The sequence below is a fragment of the Populus nigra genome, chromosome 6, assembly GCF_951802175.1.
Source record: "Populus nigra chromosome 6, ddPopNigr1.1, whole genome shotgun sequence".
In the NCBI taxonomy this organism is placed as follows: domain Eukaryota; kingdom Viridiplantae; phylum Streptophyta; class Magnoliopsida; order Malpighiales; family Salicaceae; genus Populus; species Populus nigra.
Window position 1 is genome coordinate 1,591,860 of NC_084857.1, and position 21,543 is coordinate 1,613,402.

At 33.7% G+C, this 21,543-nt stretch overlaps 2 protein-coding genes and 2 non-coding genes across 5 annotated transcripts; 2 read left to right on the forward strand and 2 right to left on the reverse strand.

Moving 5' to 3' along the window:
• Positions 1–1,612: 1,612 nt before the first annotated feature.
• Positions 1,613–5,444, forward strand: LOC133697078 (probable LRR receptor-like serine/threonine-protein kinase At3g47570). Its single transcript, XM_062119422.1, has 3 exons — positions 1,613–4,416; positions 4,655–5,071; positions 5,188–5,444. Exons 1-2 carry the CDS (start codon positions 1,749–1,751, stop codon positions 5,044–5,046), a joined length of 3,060 nt encoding a protein of 1,019 aa, XP_061975406.1. The 5' UTR covers positions 1,613–1,748; the 3' UTR covers positions 5,047–5,071; positions 5,188–5,444.
• Positions 5,445–8,453: 3,009 nt separating this feature from the next.
• TRNAK-CUU (transfer RNA lysine (anticodon CUU)) lies at positions 8,454–8,526 on the reverse strand. The gene has a single exon. It is a non-coding gene; the product is annotated as a tRNA-Lys (tRNA).
• Positions 8,527–12,620: 4,094 nt separating this feature from the next.
• On the forward strand, positions 12,621–19,328 carry LOC133696179 (uncharacterized). 2 transcript variants are annotated; one of them, XM_062118284.1, is made up of 14 exons: positions 12,621–13,097; positions 13,478–13,553; positions 13,638–13,727; positions 13,819–13,863; positions 13,991–14,071; positions 14,695–14,788; positions 15,459–15,517; positions 15,880–15,990; positions 16,099–16,235; positions 16,324–16,363; positions 16,442–16,504; positions 16,801–16,991; positions 17,065–17,562; positions 18,901–19,328. In XM_062118284.1, exons 1-14 carry the CDS (start codon positions 12,679–12,681, stop codon positions 18,998–19,000), a joined length of 2,004 nt encoding a protein of 667 aa, XP_061974268.1. In that variant the 5' UTR covers positions 12,621–12,678; the 3' UTR covers positions 19,001–19,328. The 2 variants fall into 2 exon arrangements, with proteins under 2 accessions (XP_061974268.1, XP_061974269.1); XM_062118285.1 differs by lacking the exon at positions 18,901–19,328 and adding an exon at positions 17,664–17,992 and having other exon boundaries at positions 12,622–13,097.
• Positions 19,329–20,336: 1,008 nt separating this feature from the next.
• TRNAY-GUA (transfer RNA tyrosine (anticodon GUA)) lies at positions 20,337–20,420 on the reverse strand. Its single transcript is given in 2 exon segments — positions 20,337–20,372; positions 20,384–20,420. It is a non-coding gene; the product is annotated as a tRNA-Tyr (tRNA).
• Positions 20,421–21,543: the final 1,123 nt, after the last annotated feature.

Below are 21,543 nucleotides of genomic sequence, written 5' to 3' on the forward strand. Positions count from 1 at the left end.
TGTTCAAAAACTAAAAAACTATATCTCGATTCAATATCTTAAACTATTAAATAGGGTTTGAAAATATAATTTATATTATTTTCTAACATATATTTTTTAGACTTGAAACTTGCACGGGTATACACTACTTTGTGCTTAATTTTTTTTATGAAATAAATGGGGATTGTGAGATTTAAATTTGTGACCGTTTGATTATCAAATTCAATAGCTTAAATTGTTAGATAAATTTTAAAATATAATTTATATTATTAATTTTTTAAAAAAAACACCCACTCATTCTCACTGGTCCTAGACGCGCTATACATTTTAGGACCAAACAAATTGAATACGACCCACCACATTGTGGGCTCAAACTTTTCAAAGGTGAGTTCTGCATATTTTGTTGACATTTTGTTACATGTTCACTCGCGACTTTGAATGAACACGCCTGCACCATTACATGCTCTAGTTTTTCCACCAAATTAACATGCATGCGATCTGAGCTGCTATATATATATATATATATATATATATATATATTTCTGTAAATTAATGTATTCCTTATTTATTTGTATCAGTTGCACAACAAAGATGGGGTAGAGAGGGTTTTTTTTTTCCTTGCAAATGGAACTTTGATACAGTGAAAGGTGAGCGAGTACTGTTGCATCTTAACCATTCCTTGCGAAGGGTATAGTGTATACAACCTTCTCTCATGTAGAGATTTACATCAACTGAGAAGTTGCAACAAGATTATGTCTTTACTAAAGATAAGGAATTGTATGAGCATTTGATTGTTTGATTTCGGTTTCGATAAATTCGGTTAATTGGATCTAAAAAAATAAAACCAAATACAAATCGAAATATTATTCAATTTTTAGAATGAATAAAATTGATTTTTGATCCCATCATTTGATGAGAAATTGATTTTTTAAAATATAAAAATTAATGTTACGATTCTTGGCTGCTCGAATACCATTTTTTTCTATGAATTAGATTTTTAATTTTCATTTGATATATTAAAGGCCAAGTTTATTTTAAAGTTTCAATCAATTACAAAATAGTATCAACTATCTAAATCAAATAATATACTCATAAATTATAAACTTATAATTTATTTAGCAATCAACCCCAAAACATAAAAACAAAAAAACAAAAATTAGTGATGGTAGTTGCTACAAGTGTAGACCTGCATGCAGGGTCGATTTGCGTTGTAAGGTGTGTTTGGAGGGAGTTGTGGTGATTTTTTTTAATAAAAAGTATATATTTTTTGTTTTTGAAAAGTGTATTTTTTACTTTTAAAAAATATAATATATACTTTAATTATATCTTAAAAAAAAAACCGACCATCCCTCTCGCACAAACCCAAATACAAATGTAATGGTGGTGCCAACAACGGAAGTTGCTTTAAAGTTGGTTCATGATCATAAATAGTGAGGTCCGTGCAATAATTTCTCCTCTATTATTATTATTATTTGACTAATACAATTGTCTTTCTCAGTTTTCTAATTTATATTTACAATACAATCCATGTCTTACTATACAACACCTGTCACAAGTCCCAAGACAAGTAACTTGCACTACTTTTGTTGACTCGTAAGTTTACTTGCTCATGACTTTGAATATTCGTAATTGAACATTGTTTTCTGTCTGAACAAATCCTAAGCCTCCATCTATCCTTTTCCTGCATATTTGTATCAACAGAGGAGCTCTGCAAACCACATCTTCATCACTAAAATCTCTAGATCAAATTAAAATTGGAGTTACCAAGCATGAGTTCGTGCATGTTTTGGCTTCTTTTCCTGCAAATAATGCATCTGATCTCTTCTTCCTTCTCATTATCTGGAGGAGGAACAGATAGACTCTCCCTGTTAGCTTTTAAGGCTCAAATTACTGATGACCCCCTCGGTGCACTCAGCTCGTGGAATGAATCCTTGCATGTCTGTGAGTGGTCAGGCGCTAAATGTGGACGCCGGCATCTGAGAGTTGTAGAACTTGACCTCCACTCTTGCAAGCTGGCGGGTTCCCTCTCTCCTCACATTGGCAACCTGAGTTTTCTCAGGATACTAGACCTGAGCAACAACAGCTTCAGCCAAAATATTCCACAGGAGTTGGGTCGTCTGCTTCGTCTACAGCAGTTGAACCTCGAAAACAACACATTCAGCGGTGAAATCCCTGCCCATATCTCGAATTGCTCTAATCTTCAGTTGATTGATTTAAAGGGAAACAACTTGATTGGCAAAATTCCTGCAGAACTGGGGTCGTTATTAAATCTGCAAGCATGTCTTTTAGTAACTAATCATCTAGTTGGCGAGATACCGCTTTCTTTTGAAAATCTCTCGTCTGTTGAGATTATTGGTGTGGGGGATAATCATTTGCAAGGAAGCATTCCCTATGGTATCGGGAAATTGAAAAGGTTAAGAAAATTGTCTGTTCCCTTAAATAATCTGAGTGGTACAATTCCCCCGTCCATATACAATCTCTCTTCTCTTACACTTTTCTCTGTGGCGATTAACCAATTTCATGGGAGTCTTCCTTCTGACTTAGGCCAAAAGCTTCCAAGCCTTGAAGTCCTTGTATTCTATGCCAACCGATTCAACGGACCGATACCTGTAACGATCTCCAATGCCTCAACTCTTTCTGTTATTGATTTCGGAAACAACAGCTTTACTGGGAAAGTGCCCCCATTTGCAAACCTGCCTAATCTACAGTATCTTGGTATTGATTACAATGAACTTGGAAATGGGGAGGAAGGTGATCTCAGTTTTCTCCAGAGCCTTGCAAACTACACCTATTTGGAAGAATTGGGTATGAGTGATAACAATTTAGGAGGAATGTTTCCAGAAATAATCAGCAACTTCTCATCACAGTTCACAACATTGTCCATGGGAAGAAATCAAGTGCGGGGAAGCATTCCAGTTGATATTGGAAACCTCATCAGCCTGGATACTTTGATGTTGGAAACAAATCAATTGACTGGCGTTATACCACCTTCCATTGGTAAATTAAAAAATTTGCACGGTCTAACCCTCGTTGAAAACAAAATCTCTGGAAATATCCCTTCATCTTTGGGCAATGTTACTTCATTGGTCGAACTTTATTTATCTGCGAATAATTTGCAAGGAGGCATCCCATCAAGTCTTGCAAACTGCCAAAATTTGATGTCTTTAAAGCTTGCTCAAAACAATTTGAGCGGTCCATTAACCAAACAAGTAATTGGTATGGCTTCTTTATCCGTGAGTTTAGACCTATCTCATAATCAGTTGATAGGTCCCCTTCCCTCTGAAGTGGGCAGGTTAGTGAACCTAGGATATCTAGATGTTTCACATAACAGGTTATCAGGTGAAATTCCTGGAAGTCTTGGAAGCTGCATTATGCTAGAATATCTGCATCTGGAGGGGAACTTTTTGCAAGGGTCTATTCCGGAGCTTTTGAGTTCTTTGAGAGCACTTCAATATCTCAATCTCTCTTACAACAACTTGACTGGCCAAATTCCAAGGTTTTTGGCAGACTTCCAGTTGTTGCAGCGTTTGGATCTTTCATTTAATCACCTCGAAGGTGAGATGCCTACACAAAGAGTTTTCGGGAATGTTAGCGCAGTCTCAGTTTTGGGAAACGATAAGCTTTGTGGAGGAATATCTCAGTTGAATTTGTCCAGATGCACGTCCAATGAGTTGAGAAAACCAAAATTTTCCACCAAGTTGAAGCTGGTAATTTCAATTCCATGTGGCTTTATCATTGCACTCTTGCTGATCTCTTCTCTACTTATCTATTCCTGGAGAAAAACAAAAAATGAGCCTGCTTCTGGAGCTTCATGGGAGGTCTCATTTCAGAGAGTGACTTATGAAGAACTCTATCAAGCAACTGGTGGCTTTTCCTCATCCAATTTTATTGGTGGAGGTAGTTTCGGGTCTGCGTACAAAGCAATTCTCGCACCTGATGGAATGATTGTCGCAGTGAAAGTATTCAACCTGCTACGTAAAGGAGCTTCCAAAAGCTATATGGCAGAGTGTGCAGCCTTGATAAACATCAGGCACCGAAACCTTGTCAAAATTTTAACTGCATGTTCTAGCCTTGATTTTCGAGGCAATGATTTTAAAGCTCTGGTTTATGAATTCATGGTCAATGGGAGCCTGGAAGAGTGGCTGCATCCAGTTCATACATCAGACGAGGAACGCGAGCAAGGAAACCTGAATCTGATTCAGAGGTTAAACATTGCAATTGATGTAGCCAGTGCCCTTGATTATTTGCACTACCACTGTCAAATGGCTGTTGTTCACTGTGATTTGAAGCCTAGCAATGTTCTTCTTGATGGTGATATGACTGCTCATGTTGGAGACTTTGGATTAGCAAGATTCCGTCCAGAAGCTTCAGTTCAATTATCATCAAATCAGAACAGCTCTATTGGTTTAAAAGGCACTGTTGGCTATGCTGCCCCAGGTAATGCCAGACAGATTTTACATGATTTATTTTAGTTTTAAGTGATTAGAATAATATTCCATCGGCTTGCATTGACGAATTGATATAACTATTTTCCACATTATAACAATTATTTCTGCCAAAGTCATAAACATCCCTGAACATTTCAGCGTCCTGAAATACTTAAAGAAGCAATAAAATTAGTGTCATTTTATTACTAGTTTCCAGGGTTGTTAACAACCATGCATATAAATTTTAGAGTACGGTATCGGAAACGAGGTGTCAACTTATGGGGATGTGTACAGCTACGGCATCCTGTTGTTGGAGATACTTACCGGAAAGACGCCAACTGATGGCTCGTTCAAAGAGGGGCTGAACCTGCACAAGTATGTTAAAATGGCGTTGCCTGACCGTGTGGTGGAGGTTGTTGATCCCATACTTCTGAGAGAAATCGAGCAAACAAGTGCTAATGCCTCTGATGGGATGAAGCGTCTTGGAAATGACAAAGTTCTGGAGTGCTTGGTTTCAATTATGGAGGTAGGAGTTTCTTGTTCGGTAGATTTGCCAAGAGAGAGGACAAACATTAGCAATGTCGTGGCTGAACTGCACCGAATTAGGGGCATTCTCCTGGGAACTAGGAGGCATGGATAGCGTGATATCCTCGTCTCAGCAGATGGTAAAGCCTTATCATTGTATAATTTGTATTGATATTCATTCTAAGATTATTCACAACCAGACTTACCAATGATCCATTAAATTGATTGCTACTTCACAATCTGTTTTGTGCTGTAGATGACCGAGGTGATCAAAGTGGAAAATGAGAGTTGTTCAACAGGCCAGAGGGAGCAGAAGTGCCTGTTTCCCGGAGTAGAATAAAACTGCAAGTGCACACTGGCCTTCTATAAGCACTAGCCTTATTTTGTATGCTTCTATGTCCTTGTTTGCTCGGGGACTTAAATATTATGTGTAATAGAAGTCTGAACCTCTGAACCTGCAGCTGTGAATTTACTGTCTGCAATAAACAGGTCGGTTTCTTCACCATTCTTACATTTCAATTTCTGTCAACGTGAGGAAGAAATTTATGTTGAGGTTGAGGATGATCATGTTTCTATGTGCCTTTTCGTTCAAGGACTTGAATATGTGTGATAGAAGTGAGGGCTTGCACTCTCATTTCCTTATTTTTCTTGCTAATAGTTATATCTAATATATAATTAAACGATCAAAATGGAAGAAAGCAAAATTGACAGCAACGAAGCCACCTCTCTTCTTTGCTATGTTTCGTTTGCATTCGAGCTCATTCAAACGTGTATTTGCTTGTTATTTTTCTCTTCACCGTCGCTCTCTTCCCGGCACCATCTGTGTTTTTCTGGGTCACTCGTTGAAGCCCAGGAACTTTAATAGCAGTCGATAATCCCGTATTGTTTCAATTTGTGGACTAAGTTCAAAACTGTGGGCGTGTCAGGCCCATTCTGGAGTCCAGCTCTATAGACATCTAGGCTTTTGTAGCATTAAACCTGACAAAATACTGTTTTTTCGATAAGCTAAAATATAACTTTCCAGCTCGGTCCCTACTCTGGATTCGGTATAGAAGATCATTGAGTTGTTAGACTAACTATTACTATTAAAAATACTCGGATTAATCGTTTTTTTATTAAAATAATATTTTTTTTAAAAAAATTGATTGATTATGTTTGATAGGATCAATTAAATTCGGAGCATCGATATATTTTTTAATTAAAATTAAAATCTAGTTTAGATTAGATTTTAAATCATAAATTTATTGTATTACTTACCGAACGAACTAAGTTTAATAACTGGAAGATTATTTTTAGTTGCAAGATTTATAGGATTTAAATCTTCCAGACTTTGCGGAGGTTATTTAACCACTGCCATGAGCAAGCCCAATAAACTCTGTGGAGGAATATCTCATCAGCTGAATCTGTTCAGGTGCACGTCTAATTAACTATTACCTAAAAAACTAAATAACATGGGTGTTTTACGGTCCCTTAATCCACGGTAAAATGAATTTCAGGTTACTAAAATTATTATTTTACTATTCGCCCTTTAACTTATAAAGCTTTATTTTATGGGTTAAAAATCTTTACACACAATTAATTTATCATTCTTTATTTATATGGAGTAATAATATTTTTTTATTTTTTTTAACAATACAATTATTAGTACAATTATTGTACTACTTTTGAAAATTTAACAATAAGAATTTTTGGTACATTTAATAAATAGATGAATTACTTCATCATCTTTACTATTTAAATTGGTTTCAGAGGCTTGATTATAACTTCATAATAGTTTTTTTCATTATTGTTGTTTAGTTCTAGGAGCTTTTTTTTATACAAATTAATGAATAGTATAATTATTACATTACCCTTGTTATCCACTTTTTTTAGCCCTGGCTTTGGTGGCTTAGTTGTAATTCCATAATGGTATTTTTTGTTGTTATTGTTTAGCACCAGGGTATTTTTGTTTTTGTACAAATATAAAATTAAAAAGTTATTGATGTATGTTTTGTACATGTTAGCCTCTCCATCGTATTTAGGCAGCGCGCACGGCTGCCTACAATGATGGTAATTATGATGCCACCACATTATTTGATTTGTCTTGACGTCTTCTTTCTTTTTTGAGGTGTGTGTATTGTAGTTAAGTATGGTTTGATGCCAATTTTCTTTTCATTTATTTTCCTTCTTTTTTTTACTTGGATTCCGTGACGGCCATGCAAATAATTATATTAGCCCTTTAATTTATTTTTCTTTTGATTCAGACCTTCTTCTCTCAATTGTAATTGTTTTATTTACATTGATTATTTATAATTGGATTTTATTCTCGATTTCATCCCTAGTGGTTTGATTATGTTATTTTTTTAATTAAATTTGATCCATATTTTTTTAATTGTTTTTTTTGTTTTGAGTCATTTTCTTAATTGATTTGTTTTTTTTTTCAATTCCATTCATAAGCATTTATTTTTCATTTAATTTGTTATGTCAAATTCGATTCTAATTATTCTAATTGATTTTTTTAAATTTCATCCCTGAACATTTAATTTCCCCACAAACATTTAATTTCATTTGTTTTTTTTATCAAATTTAGTCATAGTTCTTTTAATTGCTATTTGTTTTATTTTACATTGTTTTTATTACTAATTTTTATCTCAATTTCATCTTTTTAATACTTGTATGGTTAAGAATCTTGTTTCTTGGCTTTTTTTTTTGGCTTGTTTTTAATGGAGTCATTTCGATATCATGACTTGGATCATAAATTTAAAAGACAGTCCGAGTTGATTTTGATCTTTTTTAAAAGCATTTTTTTTTCAAATATTGTTTTTTTTTGTATTTGTTTTTGCTTTCCTAATCATAGGGTCGTCTCAATTTCATGTCTCAGGTCATATATTTGATTTGCTGACATGAGTTAACTGCTGAATTTGCTCAGTGTTTTATATATATATTTTTCATCATATTGTTATGTGTCCATTCCTTACATTTTAATGATGTATTTGGCCTTGTGTAATATTTTTTACAGTATGAGTTTATTAAATCAATTTTATTTATATTTATCGTTTAATTCATGAGTATTTTTATCTTTTATTTATTTAAATAAACAAGTTTAGTAAACATAATCGGTTAAATGTCTCATTTTTGCAGTTTTTTTTAATTATTATTAATGATTTTTTTTATATAAATAATTATTAATTTAATTAGCTTTTCAATTTATACTTTGAATTTTTCATATAAAAAAAATTAAAGCAACCTTCATAATCAATATTCTCTTAAAAAAAATTATAACCCATGAAAAAACGTGGGTTAAATAGCCAGCAAATCAACAAAGCTGAAAACTTCTACCAATATCATTATGATAATTGTAATACCCTGTGGCGTTTCTTGGAGTAGCGTTAATGATCTCTTATCTACTTTTATTTTTTCTTGAGAAAAAAAATAAAAGATACGCCTATTTCTGGGGTCTTCATGGCAGATCTCATCTCGAAGAGCAGCACACAAAAATCTTGTTCAAGCAACCAAAAGGAAGAAAAAATAGGAACAGACAAACGCCCACCGTGGGGCTCGAACCCACGACCACAAGGTTAAGAGCCTTGCGCTCTACCAACTGAGCTAGACGGGCTTATTATGCTTTTGTTTTCTTCTTATTGAATTTCTCTAATTCGTGCAATTTCTCCCTCCTAAGGTATGTGATTTTTGCTAGTTAATTACTTGCATAATAATGTAACCTGAAGCAATTGCTCTTATAGCTAGTTTCTTTTAAAAATAATAATGCTTTTTTCATTTAAATTTATTTTTTCTTTCATGTCTAAAAAATAATTAAATTTATAAATAAAAAATAGGGTTGCATTATATATAAAAAATAAATTATTATAATATTAAATTATACTTTTCTGAGTTAGAGATATTAAATATGATTAAACATTCCCTTCGTAATAAAATTAAGTTTAAATGGATAAACCAGAAAAAATAAAATAAGATCAAATAAGAGATTAAAAATATTTTTCATTAACAAAACAATTGAAATTCATGGTTTAAAATATGTTTTAACTTTCATTATTAAAAAAAAAAGTTCTTTAATAAAACCAGAATCGCATTAGAGATGTTAACTAATTAATGAACATAGATTGGTTAGAGGGAAAAAACTAATTAGAGCTAGCGTATATATCTTTAACTTGTAACTTTTACACTAATGATTAGTTATATAAATAAATATTTATGTAAGTTTCTTGTGAAATATTTGTTTTGGGCAGTTGATTTTATACTTGGTAGCTAGAAGCATTCACGATTTGTTTTAGGTATGGATACAAACTATGGAAATTTATGGGAAAAAATTGTGACACTAAGAGGGGTATTTTGAGAATCACCTTTTTTTTGGATTGAATATATTTAATTAGCAAATAGTATTATTATTTTTTATTTCTTATTCTTCAGGATTTCATTATGCAGTGTATTTTGGTCACAATATTCTACAGCAAATTTAAAACAATGCAAAAATCAAAAGAAATCAAAGGGGTAAGAGAGCCCGAAAAACAACGTTAAATTATTTTCATGGAATTGTTTATGCGGTTGGTTTTAAACTGGGGCTTCTTGACGGTCATATTTTTCGTTGTATTGGAGATGCTTTCTAGGTGTTTGATGATTTGTCTGTAAAAAATACCATGTCTTTCACATACACAGAACCAGAAGAAAGTTAATCTTGTGTTTTTCAACGGAGAGTGAAACTAGCAGAATTGCAAGCAACCTCTAATTTTCACACTTTAGACATTTAAATGAATTCTTTCCCAGCATGAACTGCGGGGTGATCTGTGAAGATCGGGGAGGAAGCACTGTGGAGATGATGATATTAATTGTTTTAATTATTGCAAGATAACGTCATTCACATAGCGTTTCATTATTATTTTCGGACATAAAAGATAGAAATTGTATCTCTTTTTTTTTTGAAAAAAATACATTTTATTTTTAAAATTATTTTAGAGATAGATTTATTTTATATTTTAAATTAAATTTATTTTTATTCTTTTTATATATATCTCTTCCATTATGTTACACTAATCAAATATAATTTAATTGATTAATTACATTCATGTAAGCACTGGAAATTAATACTGAAGACAAGAATTAATAATAATAAGGTACACAAAATTCAATTTATATTAACTTTCTTGCTTAGATAAACAAAGAATTGCATGTAAAATAAATGAATCAAAGACTGTTATCCACTGCTCTTAGTTCATGCATAGTTGCAAAGGCCAAGAACACATAAGTTCCCATTGCCGCCGCAGCTATTGTTGCAAGCCCCGCAATGTCTCCTATTGAACGATGGATTCACACACTTTCCATTACAGCATATCTCATTATACTTGCACTTCTTCCCACATAAGCCGCAATTTAGACGATCGGCTAACACATTAACACACTTCTTCTTGCAGCAATGAGGTCCTGGGCTTCCCTTAGCGTGACAAATCCTAGGGAACTTATTACAAGTTAGTATTCGATTTTTCGGTTTCTTGTGATGAGCAAGAACGCGGCTAACTCCTCTATTTTGGCGAGGAGAAAAGCTTTCAATCACTTCGTTGTCAATATTATAGTGAACTTGATCTTCCTCGAGTGGAAATGAAGCAATGTCGAGGACATGAGATGTGATGATGATAAGAACAAAGAAAATGTGCAGGAACTTCATCTTGAGAGAGGAGACCCGGAGATGTTGATTGGGTTAGCGTTCGAATGGAAGAAGAACACTCGGATGAGGGATGGAGAAGGATGATAGGAGAGGCGGTATTTATAAGGGAGAGGCTTTGAATTCGGCATGTAAGTGGAGTGGTCCAAATCCAACCCTATTAAACAATGAAAAGGTGGAAACACTTCATTCCATTAAGGCATGGTCTTCTTCCTGTTCATATATATATATATATATATATATATATATATATATATAGAGAGAGAGAGAGAGAGAGAGAGAGAGAGAGAGAGAGAGAGAGAGAATACAATGTTGAGGTACGGTGTTCGATAACTAGAGTAGTACAATAGTTAGGCAAAGCATGGTTCTCGTTCCTGAATTCACACGTATAGTAGTCGTAAACAAGGAATGCTTTGTTTAATTAATATAATGGACCTTTATTACACGGTTTAAGTAGTCAACAATATAAAATATATTGTTAAAAATTAAGAGCACAAGTCAATCCCTGGTAAAAATAAATAAAGAAATAAAGCGCGGATTAATTAATGCTCGTTTTAAGAAATCAGAAAACGTGAGCAAAATCTCTATTAAAAATATCATGGAGAAGAAACAGAGATTGTTAGTTTGCAAAATGTGTAAAACTACGTACCTGTCTAAACAAACAAACAAATAAATTACTGGTACAACATCAAAAATCCCGATTTCAGAAAAAAATAATATATGGGAGCTGAGCTGTAGGAGTGCACGAACAGAATATCTTTTGGACCAAATATATTATCTTGGGCCGATGAGCTGTAAATTCTGGATCTGGGCCTTATGAGATGTGAACTCGCTTTGTTGTGGAAAAATAAAAGAAGTCTAAGAAATTGGGAAGCCCATTATGCTACCAGAACCCCGAATATAATTATAATTATTTTTTAAAATATTTTTTTATTTAAAAATAAATCAAAATAATTTATTTTTTTATTTTTTAAAAATTATTTTTGATATTAACATATTAAAATAATATAAAAACACTAAAAAATATTAATTTGAAATAAAAAAATAAAATAAATTTAATTTAAAAAAAACACTTTAAAAACATAAAAACAAATAGAATTTAATAACAATCGGTTGTCTTATGACAATTTTATTTAGAAATGGTGATTATTACAATTATATTCTGTTTGCGCACTGTGTATGTTAATTTATTTTCATGTTTAATTATAAATTTTACGTGGATAATACGTAATTGAATGAATATTCAAAATCATAAATAGAATATATTTTTTTAATTATTATTCAATAAATAATAAAAATAATAGAAATATAATAGAAACTAAAATCATAAATATTCATTAACATTCTTAATTTTATAAGAAATTTTCTTCTCTAGCTAACAAAATATCGGAGCGTGCAATTATCAGTTATGTTTTTTCTCCTCTTTTTTTTTTCTTGTTCTTGTTAATCCTAGGATAACAAAGTATGTGATAAATTGGGGGCGTCTCCTTAATTGAATCCACAATCTCAATTGGATCCCTAATCTACAAAAGATTTCACAATTTGACCCTTCCACCATCAAATGTGCCTGAGCCTTTTCTCAATTTGGTACCCAGCCAGTAGGCAAATTTAGGCATATTGGTCGAGAAGGATCAAGTTAAGGTTAAAGATTGGGGACCAGATTACATAAAACACAGGTTCGGTATCAAATTAAAAAAAAGCTTAAAAATTGGATACTAATTTGAGGTCATGCCTAATGAATTATTTATTTATTTATTTTCATGGCTTGCAAGTCACAACATGACAAAGGCACCGGAATCCCACGACCTTTTCTTTTTCATTAATAAAGTCGAACGCGAGGAAAACTACTGTACCCTTCAGCTCCATACAGGCACCTCACTTGTCAAAATCTAAACAAGCACCGTCAAATCTTAAGAACTTATGATGATCCAACGGTAAATAAATTCTCAGAAACCCGACTCAGGTCTGACCAATGGACAAACCCAGAGTCAAAGTTAAGTCAGGTAACTCGAGTCATATATAAGAAGAGCCTCTCTCCAATAAATATGCAAGGAAAAAAACCAACCAAGTCCTGTCTCTGTTTCTGGTCTCGCCATGGCTGACAACGGCCATGGCAACAGTTACTTATCTTTTGGTTCAACAAACAGACAAGAAAACATCGGTACAATGTTAGCGTCTTTACGTATAGAAATTCGACCACAAGAACAAGGTGGAAGAGAAGTTCCATTTATGTTTCGTTCTTCCAGATCATCAACCACTTATGGTGATGGTGATAGTGATCAGAGTACTCCGATGGTGATTGACAGTGAATCTGTAGAAGAAGGAGGAGAAAGAGGAAGCAATGAAAGAAGAATAGAAGAGAGAGATGGGTTTTCTTTAACAAGGAAAGAGAATGAGGGTACTGTTGAAGAAGCAAAGAGAAGAGAAGATATAGTGGAGGAATATGATTTGGATGGATTGAATTGTGCTATTTGTATGGAGTCTTGGAGGTCTGAAGGTGATCATCAAGTCAGGTTAGAAAAAGTAACTGATCATGATTTTACAAGGGTTGTTCTTTAAGCCTTTTATTAATGATTGGTGATCAAAATTTATTAAGTTTTTCCCCCCATGATAATGCACAAAGTAATCAGTGACCATGTTCTTGAATTTATGATTAATGATTGTCAACTGAAGATGATTAATTTCTGGGTTTTCTTGGAATGTGAACTTTGTTTCAAATATGTGGTGTATAAAGCAATTAAACTGCAGATAATTGTGATGAATGCTAAATTCTGTTGTTATCTTGAAAAATGGGTTCATATTTTTAGTTTTTCACCTTTATTTTATAGTTTATTTTGATTGTTGCTTAATGTATTTTGCCCAATCATCTAACTTGAATGATTAAATGTGGCAGCTGCCTTCCTTGTGGACATTTGTACGGTTTTTCTTGCATTAGTAAGTGGCTTCAACGACCGGTGCCTACTACGAAGGTATACTCCTGTCATCTACTGAAAAGTTTATAGAAGCTGTCATTTATCAATTTCTTGATCCATTGGTGTATTTCTTCTTCGTAGTGTCCTCAATGCAATGCAAAGTGCAAATTCAAGGATATTAGAAAGCTATATACAACACCAGTGGTAGTTATTGATGAAGGGCTACAAAAGGTTGTACTCGGGCATTGTCTTTTGGGAATGACATTTTTTTGTGTGTAAATATGTAGAAATATAAACTAAATAAAGATTTATCTTTCTGCAGAAAGTTGAATCTCTTGAGGATGAAATTGGCTCCCTTAAGACAGAGGTAAGATAATTAATGACGATGGTTATGATATACAAAATACTCTATTTTGTTTTTGGATGTTTGTTCTAGTTTGTCTGTTACAAGAACAGCAACTGATATTCTATAATTTACCCCCTTTTATTTGCAGAAATCTGATTTGCTTGATATACAAGATAACTTGCTCGAAATACAAGATAATTTGCTCAAGTTATTACGCAACCTCAAGGAAGTATGATCTACTTTGATGGCATACTGCTTAATCTTTTTAATCAGAATTTCAGAAATTGTAGAGATATTTCTAAAGAATATGGGGTAGTTAGATAGTCGATAAAGAGTCAGTTATGGTTATGGGCCTCTAGTCATTGAGAAAATCTTGTTTTGTCTTCCAATTGAAATCTTTAACTGTGATTTTTAATTCCTGGATCTAATTCTCGTGGATTAAGTCCTGAATGCTCCAAGGTCTTAAAAATCAGTTCCTTTTTATGATACGAAAAGTAATAACGCCGTGTTATCTCTTTCCTATCTTAATTTCCTGGGTGCATCACACTGTTGTTTTCTGTTGGAAGTTAACTTTCCCTAAAAATATTAAATGTATAAACAACAGCTTTCAATGACAAATGTTAAAGATGTCATCTTAAATTCCTACTTATTATGGTATTGAGTTTCTTAATGATCTACTTTCTTTTAAAAGTATCAATAACTTTCTCCTAGCAGCCATGCTCTCTTGATGCATCAAACTTTTTTCTGATTCGAGCATGCTGTATCCTTACATAGTAGCTTGTCTTAGTTTCTTACAAGGCTTTTCTCATTCTCCCCTTTTCTGTCCTAACGGGCTTGATTTTGGTTTTCCAGAAACCAGCTTGTACGGAGAACACATCATTTGAGCAGATGGGAACTAAACCTCATCAATTCTTTAATGCAAAAGAAGCTCAGGGTGCACAATCTGGTAATCTCTCTGCATGATTAACTTAATGAATATGATTGCAGTTCATATATTTTTCATTTTCATCTCTGTTGGCTTCCTTGTTCAATCAAACTAAGATTTCATATCTTTTTGTGCAGTTCATCTTTATATTGAGTGTTTTGATTGACTAATCCATTGCCTGATAAGCACATTCATATGGAAGTTTGTTGCTAAGTAATAGGAGACATGGCTGAGTTATGTAGTTAAAATTGCATGACAATTCAAAAATATACAATAGGAGTTGTGAAAATGCAGATGTACAACCAGTAAAAGACTTACTAGTAAAATGTGGATTTAAAAAACTTAAAACGTGGATTACAAATAGTAAAGATTCATTTTTTGGTCTAATTGTATGATTTCTCCCAAGCATTTTACAACTTGTTAGCTTCCAAAGCAGATACACATATATATTACCTTCTTGATATCTGGTTTTTACCATCTTTAGTTGTAGAAGGTTTCCTAAGCATTGTGAATTGAATCATTCTTGTGAAATAATGCAACCTTCCTATTCCTTAATATTTACAAACAAATCGTATATGTGTTTTACTGATCTGGAAGAAATCTGCTATTCTTCAATGAATCTGATATTCTAGTGTGTGACAACATGAAAGAATTAGAGGTTGATTTTAATTGCTGTTATTCGATAATGCAGGATTTTCCTTCGGCTCATATTCTTCGAAAAAACTCCTCCATTGCAACTTTAAATTACAGGTCTGTTTGTTTCTGTTGTTCTTTCCTTATTTTTCTTATACACGATGGGTGACTGTTTCAACTATTCTGGAATTAAATTTTTTCATGTGAGTGTTAGACTGTTAGTATGAAAGGCTAATTAAGAGTTTATAATGCAATGGTGATCGTGTGTTCCTAGATAATGTTTGAACATTATATATGACAACAAAGAATTGGAATGTTATCCGATAGACTTTTACAATATCAGCCCATCAAGTTTTCCCCCATTTTGTTGAATATGTTCTTTTCTCCCATACATGGTTGTGGTCTTTTAAATCCCATGGTTTCTCTTAGTGTTATGTTTCAAGTTGTTTCTTTTGCTGAATAGTTGTTAACCTTGACAGCATGAGTTGGCCATAGAAGGTGGAAGGCTGTTTGCCATGGACTTCTCTTATCAAAATCTGATTCTCACTCGAAGAATTGCTGGGATGGGTGGGATGCATATGCTCAACAAGGTAAACTTCTGGTTGAACAGGGAGAACAAACCTGAGTTTAGTAACATTCACACAAATCTGATTTATACTGTTTGAAGTTTGATGGGTTTAAGGTTTATTTTTTTACAGATTAACTTGATTAATCCTCGTGAAAATGAAGATATACAGCTTCCTCCTAGCACCAAAGCTGTCAAGGATATACAAATTTCTCCTTGTGGTAAACTCACCCTTTTGGCTTCACTTGGGAAGAAATTATCAATACTTAGGTGAATCATTGTGTCCTTTTGTTCAGTGAGTTCATTTTTTGGACTTCTTTATTGCAACTAATTGAACTCAAGTTCTTTTTTGTTTTAGCATGGAAAGCAACAATATTGTCGTGACCTATAATCTAAGGGTTTGGCTTCCTTGACTATTTAAATTTTCCCAATTTAACCTTTCTGGATATTCCTAACCCTACAAGTTGTGTTTCCAGGTCCCAGCTTGGTCATGTTCATGGGATCTAAACAGCCCTCATTATGTGTATGCTGGCTTACAGGTTTCATCCCTAATTGTGTATAGCATTCCATATATTTTAGTGATGTAATTCACAATATTTGAAAGATTATCATATTCTTAGTTTTATTGCTTGATATTATTGAGAGAGTGAAAAGTTAGTTGGCAACATGCTCCTCCACTTTTAAAATTTTGTTAGGATTCCCGCCTTGAATCATCAGATGAAGCCCTTCTCTTCTCTCTGTTTTCTCTTCCACTTGCTAGACGTCCATCAGATATTTTAGGTGTTTGACGTTCTACAACTGCTTCAATGTTATCATTTTTTATTTTATTTTACAGAATGGCATGCTTTTAGTATTTGACATGCGCGGGACCCTGAATCCTCTGCAGTCCATGGTTGGACCAGTGCCCGGGCCAATTCACACTATGCACCCCCTTGCACAAAACCCTGTTCTTGGTTCCACTTCTCAGAAACTGCTTACAGCTTCCTCTTTGGGACCATGCGTCTGGAACACTGATGCTGGAAAGAGGTAGTCAACTTGAACTTCATTTTCATAAATAATTTGGATGGCCAGTCCTGACTTGCCTTTACTTTTGCTGAAGGCCATTTCTTGTTCCTGGATTTGAAAATCAAGGGATTTGCACTTCACTTGCTTATGGTCCATTAAGCGATGACATTGTTGCTTCATATCATCCCAAATCCAAGAAATCAAATGCTACGGTTAATTCCCGATGTATAGATCCAGATTCATCCCCTTTTCCAGGATCAGCCACACTGTGTTCTCAACTTCTTGTCAAGAGAATAGCTGATAGCCATTATCGTAACTTGGGATCTACATCTGCCTATTTAAGCAATGGTCAAATGGCAAGGACTGCGATTATAAACATGCAGAATTGCTTCCCCTTGTTTGCCTATGGAGATGAAGCAACCCGAGGATTGAGGTTGAAAGAATTACCAAGTTTCAATGTGACCCAGAATCTTAAACCACATCATCACCCCATCCTTGATGTGAAGTATGCACATAACCTGGACACAGGTATACTTGGCTCTGTGAGCGAAGACAAACTGCAACTTTTTTCCGCGGAACTGTTACAAAAGAGGTATGTTTATCTGATGGTAACCTATACTGCTGTAACTTTGTTATCTGATGAGCATAGTTCACGGACTCTGTTTATCTTATGCTACCTTTTTCAATGATCAGGTAGAGACTTTTGGAGCACTTTCGAGGTCTTGTTTACAATTTTCTCGATGAGTCACAAGATACAAGAGTAGTGAATCTAAGCATATTCAAGCATATGCAATGTTCATGTAAATAGATAGCCAGTTAGATTGTACATGGTGTGTATATTATAGTAGAAGGGATACATACATCTTAGAAAAACATTTGGCGGGAGAGATTAGCAGAATTAGAACAAGTGCACATTGCAATTGTGCTTGAATGTATCCTGGGATTCAAGCAAGTGGCCTTTGGTTTTGTTTTGTGACTGGACTACATGTTTAGTATTTCAGGTGTTTCTAGCATATTTATAACACTCGGTCCAATCCTGCTATGCAATCCATTGATTTAATTTTTAAACCGGATTTTAAAAAAAAATTAAAATGATGTTATTTCATTTAAAAAATTAGAAATATTTGTTGGGTTGATTTTTGTCCCGAGAGTTGACTCAACTAATTCACAATTCGAGTTCGAGTTTTGGATTGAATTTTATAACTATGATTCAAAGCTCATTTGCTTCTTTCCTTGTGATTTTCTTCTTTTGTTTTTTTAAATGAATCTGGTATGGGATTTAACGTGAAAAAACTATGCATTTCCATCTCACGGAGATGTTTTAAAAATGGAAGGAGAGATGATAGACAAATTTATCAACTGTATTCTTCTTCTTCTTTTTTATTTTTCCCTTGAAGCACGCGACTCTCTCTTTCTTATTCTTACATTAATTTAAATTAGGACATACGTAAATACTTCACTGAAATTCACTTGTTAAATGAGATGGTGCATTTATGGAAGTTAATTAATTTATGAACTCAGTGATGGAGATGATAAAAATTTACATTGTCATTGCATGTCAAGGTCCTTATTGTTGTATAATATGACTTTGACATTAGGGGCTGACAGATACTTCTTCCTTTCCCGTTACAATATGGTTCTTTTGACATTATGACGTGCTTTTGCAACTATTTATTGTCAGATGAAATTCAATCACCAGATTGAATGTGCCATGTTTTATCATGTTTAATAGCATCTGGCCCTTAATGAACAGAATCTCCCAATACACTTGGGCGTTTTAAATGGAAGATCATTCTCTAGAATCTCCTTTTAGAGAGAGTGCCGTTGGTGTCATTTTCTTAATATAGGGTAGCCCCAAGTCATTTGATTTCTTATCCAAGTAATTTCTGTAATTTTTATTTCTCATTCATTTTCATTCATGAAATACCAGTCAACTAAAGGGAGGCGTTCATCAAAGTTCTGTCTACAATCATTGCTGGAGACACTCCTTCCTCGTTCATCAACTAAAGGCTTTTCGATGCTATTGTTAGCCACTGTGTTCCAATCATCATGGGTGATCAAATCGAGCTCCCCTGTAAGTATGAGATTGACTACAGCCAATTCTCAATTTTCTTCTCTATAAACGAGGCAATACAACCAGACTACATGGTTAATCAGCTCCGGCAATTTCCAAAGGACAGATGGATTAAAATGTGGAGGCAGTTTAAGAAGATCTCCCATCACTTTGAATTCCAGTACCCTCCCAATGAAAGAAGATGCAGTCGACATGTCATGGAAGCAGGTAAAGCACAAGCTTCCAGAGGTTCAACTTGCTGTACATAGAAATAGGCGATTGAAAGTTCCAGACTGGTGGCGACGGAGAAGATGATTCCGGAGCTTTCTTACACAACACTGTACATTCACAATATTTTTTCATCGTGCACATTGATAACCCTTTACGGGAATAATCTGAGGCAGTTACAGTCACCACCTGTAATCATCTGCCATTATACAGATATGTTCACTTGGACTAATCAGCATCATATCAAAGAAGGTTCTCTTTCGAAGATGAAGACGGGCAGCAATGCATCATTGCCTGTGTGATATTCTTTTATTCATTCCCAACAGTTCAAATGTGAGTTCTGAGTGTGAAATGACCTGCGGCTATAGACATCCAGAATTTAGCAGGCAACCGTTTTTGTTCTGTTGTACCTGTTCTTCTTTATGTTTGTAATTTATTTAATGGAAGATATGAAACCTTCCATTCACGAGAAGTTATCTGGCAGAAATTTGTGTTTCTTTCTTTTCAAGTTTCATTTTATTTTAATTCAATAGCTTTTTTCATTGCTTTGCGATGTCAGGCTGCGTATTACTTTTGCAGTGAGCAGTGAAGTGATGGAGAATTGCTTCCTGTTGTTTGCCTGGAACCGCATCATCACCTGATCGATGATGTTAAGCATCTTCTAACCAGGGCACAGGAATATTTAGAATGACAAAACTTGTACCTTTTCTGCAAAATTCGATACTAGATATGTATTGTTCATAAAACAAGATGTTGCTTATTGTCACGTACCGAAGAGGTGTTCAGGACAGAGCAGGGGAAGAAAATGCGTGCATGGTCTGGAAATGTCAAAGCATTTTAAGTTGCATAAGATGAAGAAATTTGGAAACCAAAAGGTTTTGGTCCTCCCATGAGTATCAGATATTCTCCTGGTAATCCAGCCAAATGTAATATTTTCAAGGATTTTAATCTTTTGTAATGTGTAATTTAAGGAATTTTCAAGGAAAATCGAAAAAAGAAAAAAGAAAGAAAGAAAGGAAAATATTTTCAAATCGTCGAAATTTTGATGGGTAAAAAATGAGGGAAGTTTTGAGGAGGATAAAAATTCCGACCTGCCGGATTCGAACCAGCGACCTAAGGATTACAGAAACCACTACAGTCCTCCGCTCTACCAACTGAGCTAAGGTCGGTTTCTTGTTAGTTGTTCGAGATAGAATATGTAATGGTTTTCAGAAGAGTTTTGACCCCGTTGGATGGTGAGTGAATGTGGCATCAAAGCTTTGTTACTTAGGGGTGATGGTTTGTTCGAGCAAAAGGAGAAATTAAGATAACCTTCTTTAGTCCTGGAAATCTAATAAACACAGTAACTCGATTCTATTTTATAAGATTGCTTGTCGGTTAAGGTACTAATAAATTGTACAATTTCAATTGATTGGTGGTGAGGGAATTTCTTTTTTCTTTCTTGATTTTTTTTATTTTAAATCTTAAAACTAATATTTAAGATAAATTTTGTATAGAAAAACTTAATTTTAATCAACAATTAAGTTAGATTCTAAAATACCCTTTTGTCAAATAAAAAAAATACTAATAAATGATATAAATAGTTAAAAATGCAATGAAAAATAAAATATAAAATAAGTTATACTTCAAACTCTATTTTTTATCTATTTGGGATTGTGATAACGGTAACAGTTTAAAATATTTTTTACATAAAAATACTTCAAAATAAAAAAAAAATTATTTTTTTAAAATTATTTTTAATATTAACATATCAAAATAATCTGAAAATACATTAAAAAAATTTAAAATTTTTAAAAATATGATTTACACCGTAACTCTTAACCTAATAAGTTTCGAGATCCAATTAATTTCTCATGCCATAATCCCCACTATAGCCGCGACTCTTCACCAAAAACTAGGTTTCAAGTTCAGACCTCTTTTGTCCTAAATCTAGACGACCGATTTGCGAGCAAAGGGCAGATAGAGTAAAATACAGCATGTGGTATGAGTAGATGTTGATTTTGGATTGGTACAAGTTTGAAATGACCAAGACACCCATTGATTATACACCTTTCATCGGATTGAGCAGTAGGTGAAGGGCATATCAGTCACTATGGTACAAAGACAATTTAGCTCATCCACTCCAAATATTCCAAATCAAATCCACGTCAGCTGGAAAGAGATATTAAAAAGACATTTTTTTACCCATGAGAAGGTAAGAATAAGATTGCATTAAATACTAAATAAAAATTAAATAAAACATTTAATCTAGATATAGATAATCCAAGACAGATTTAGTCTTAAATTTTTAAT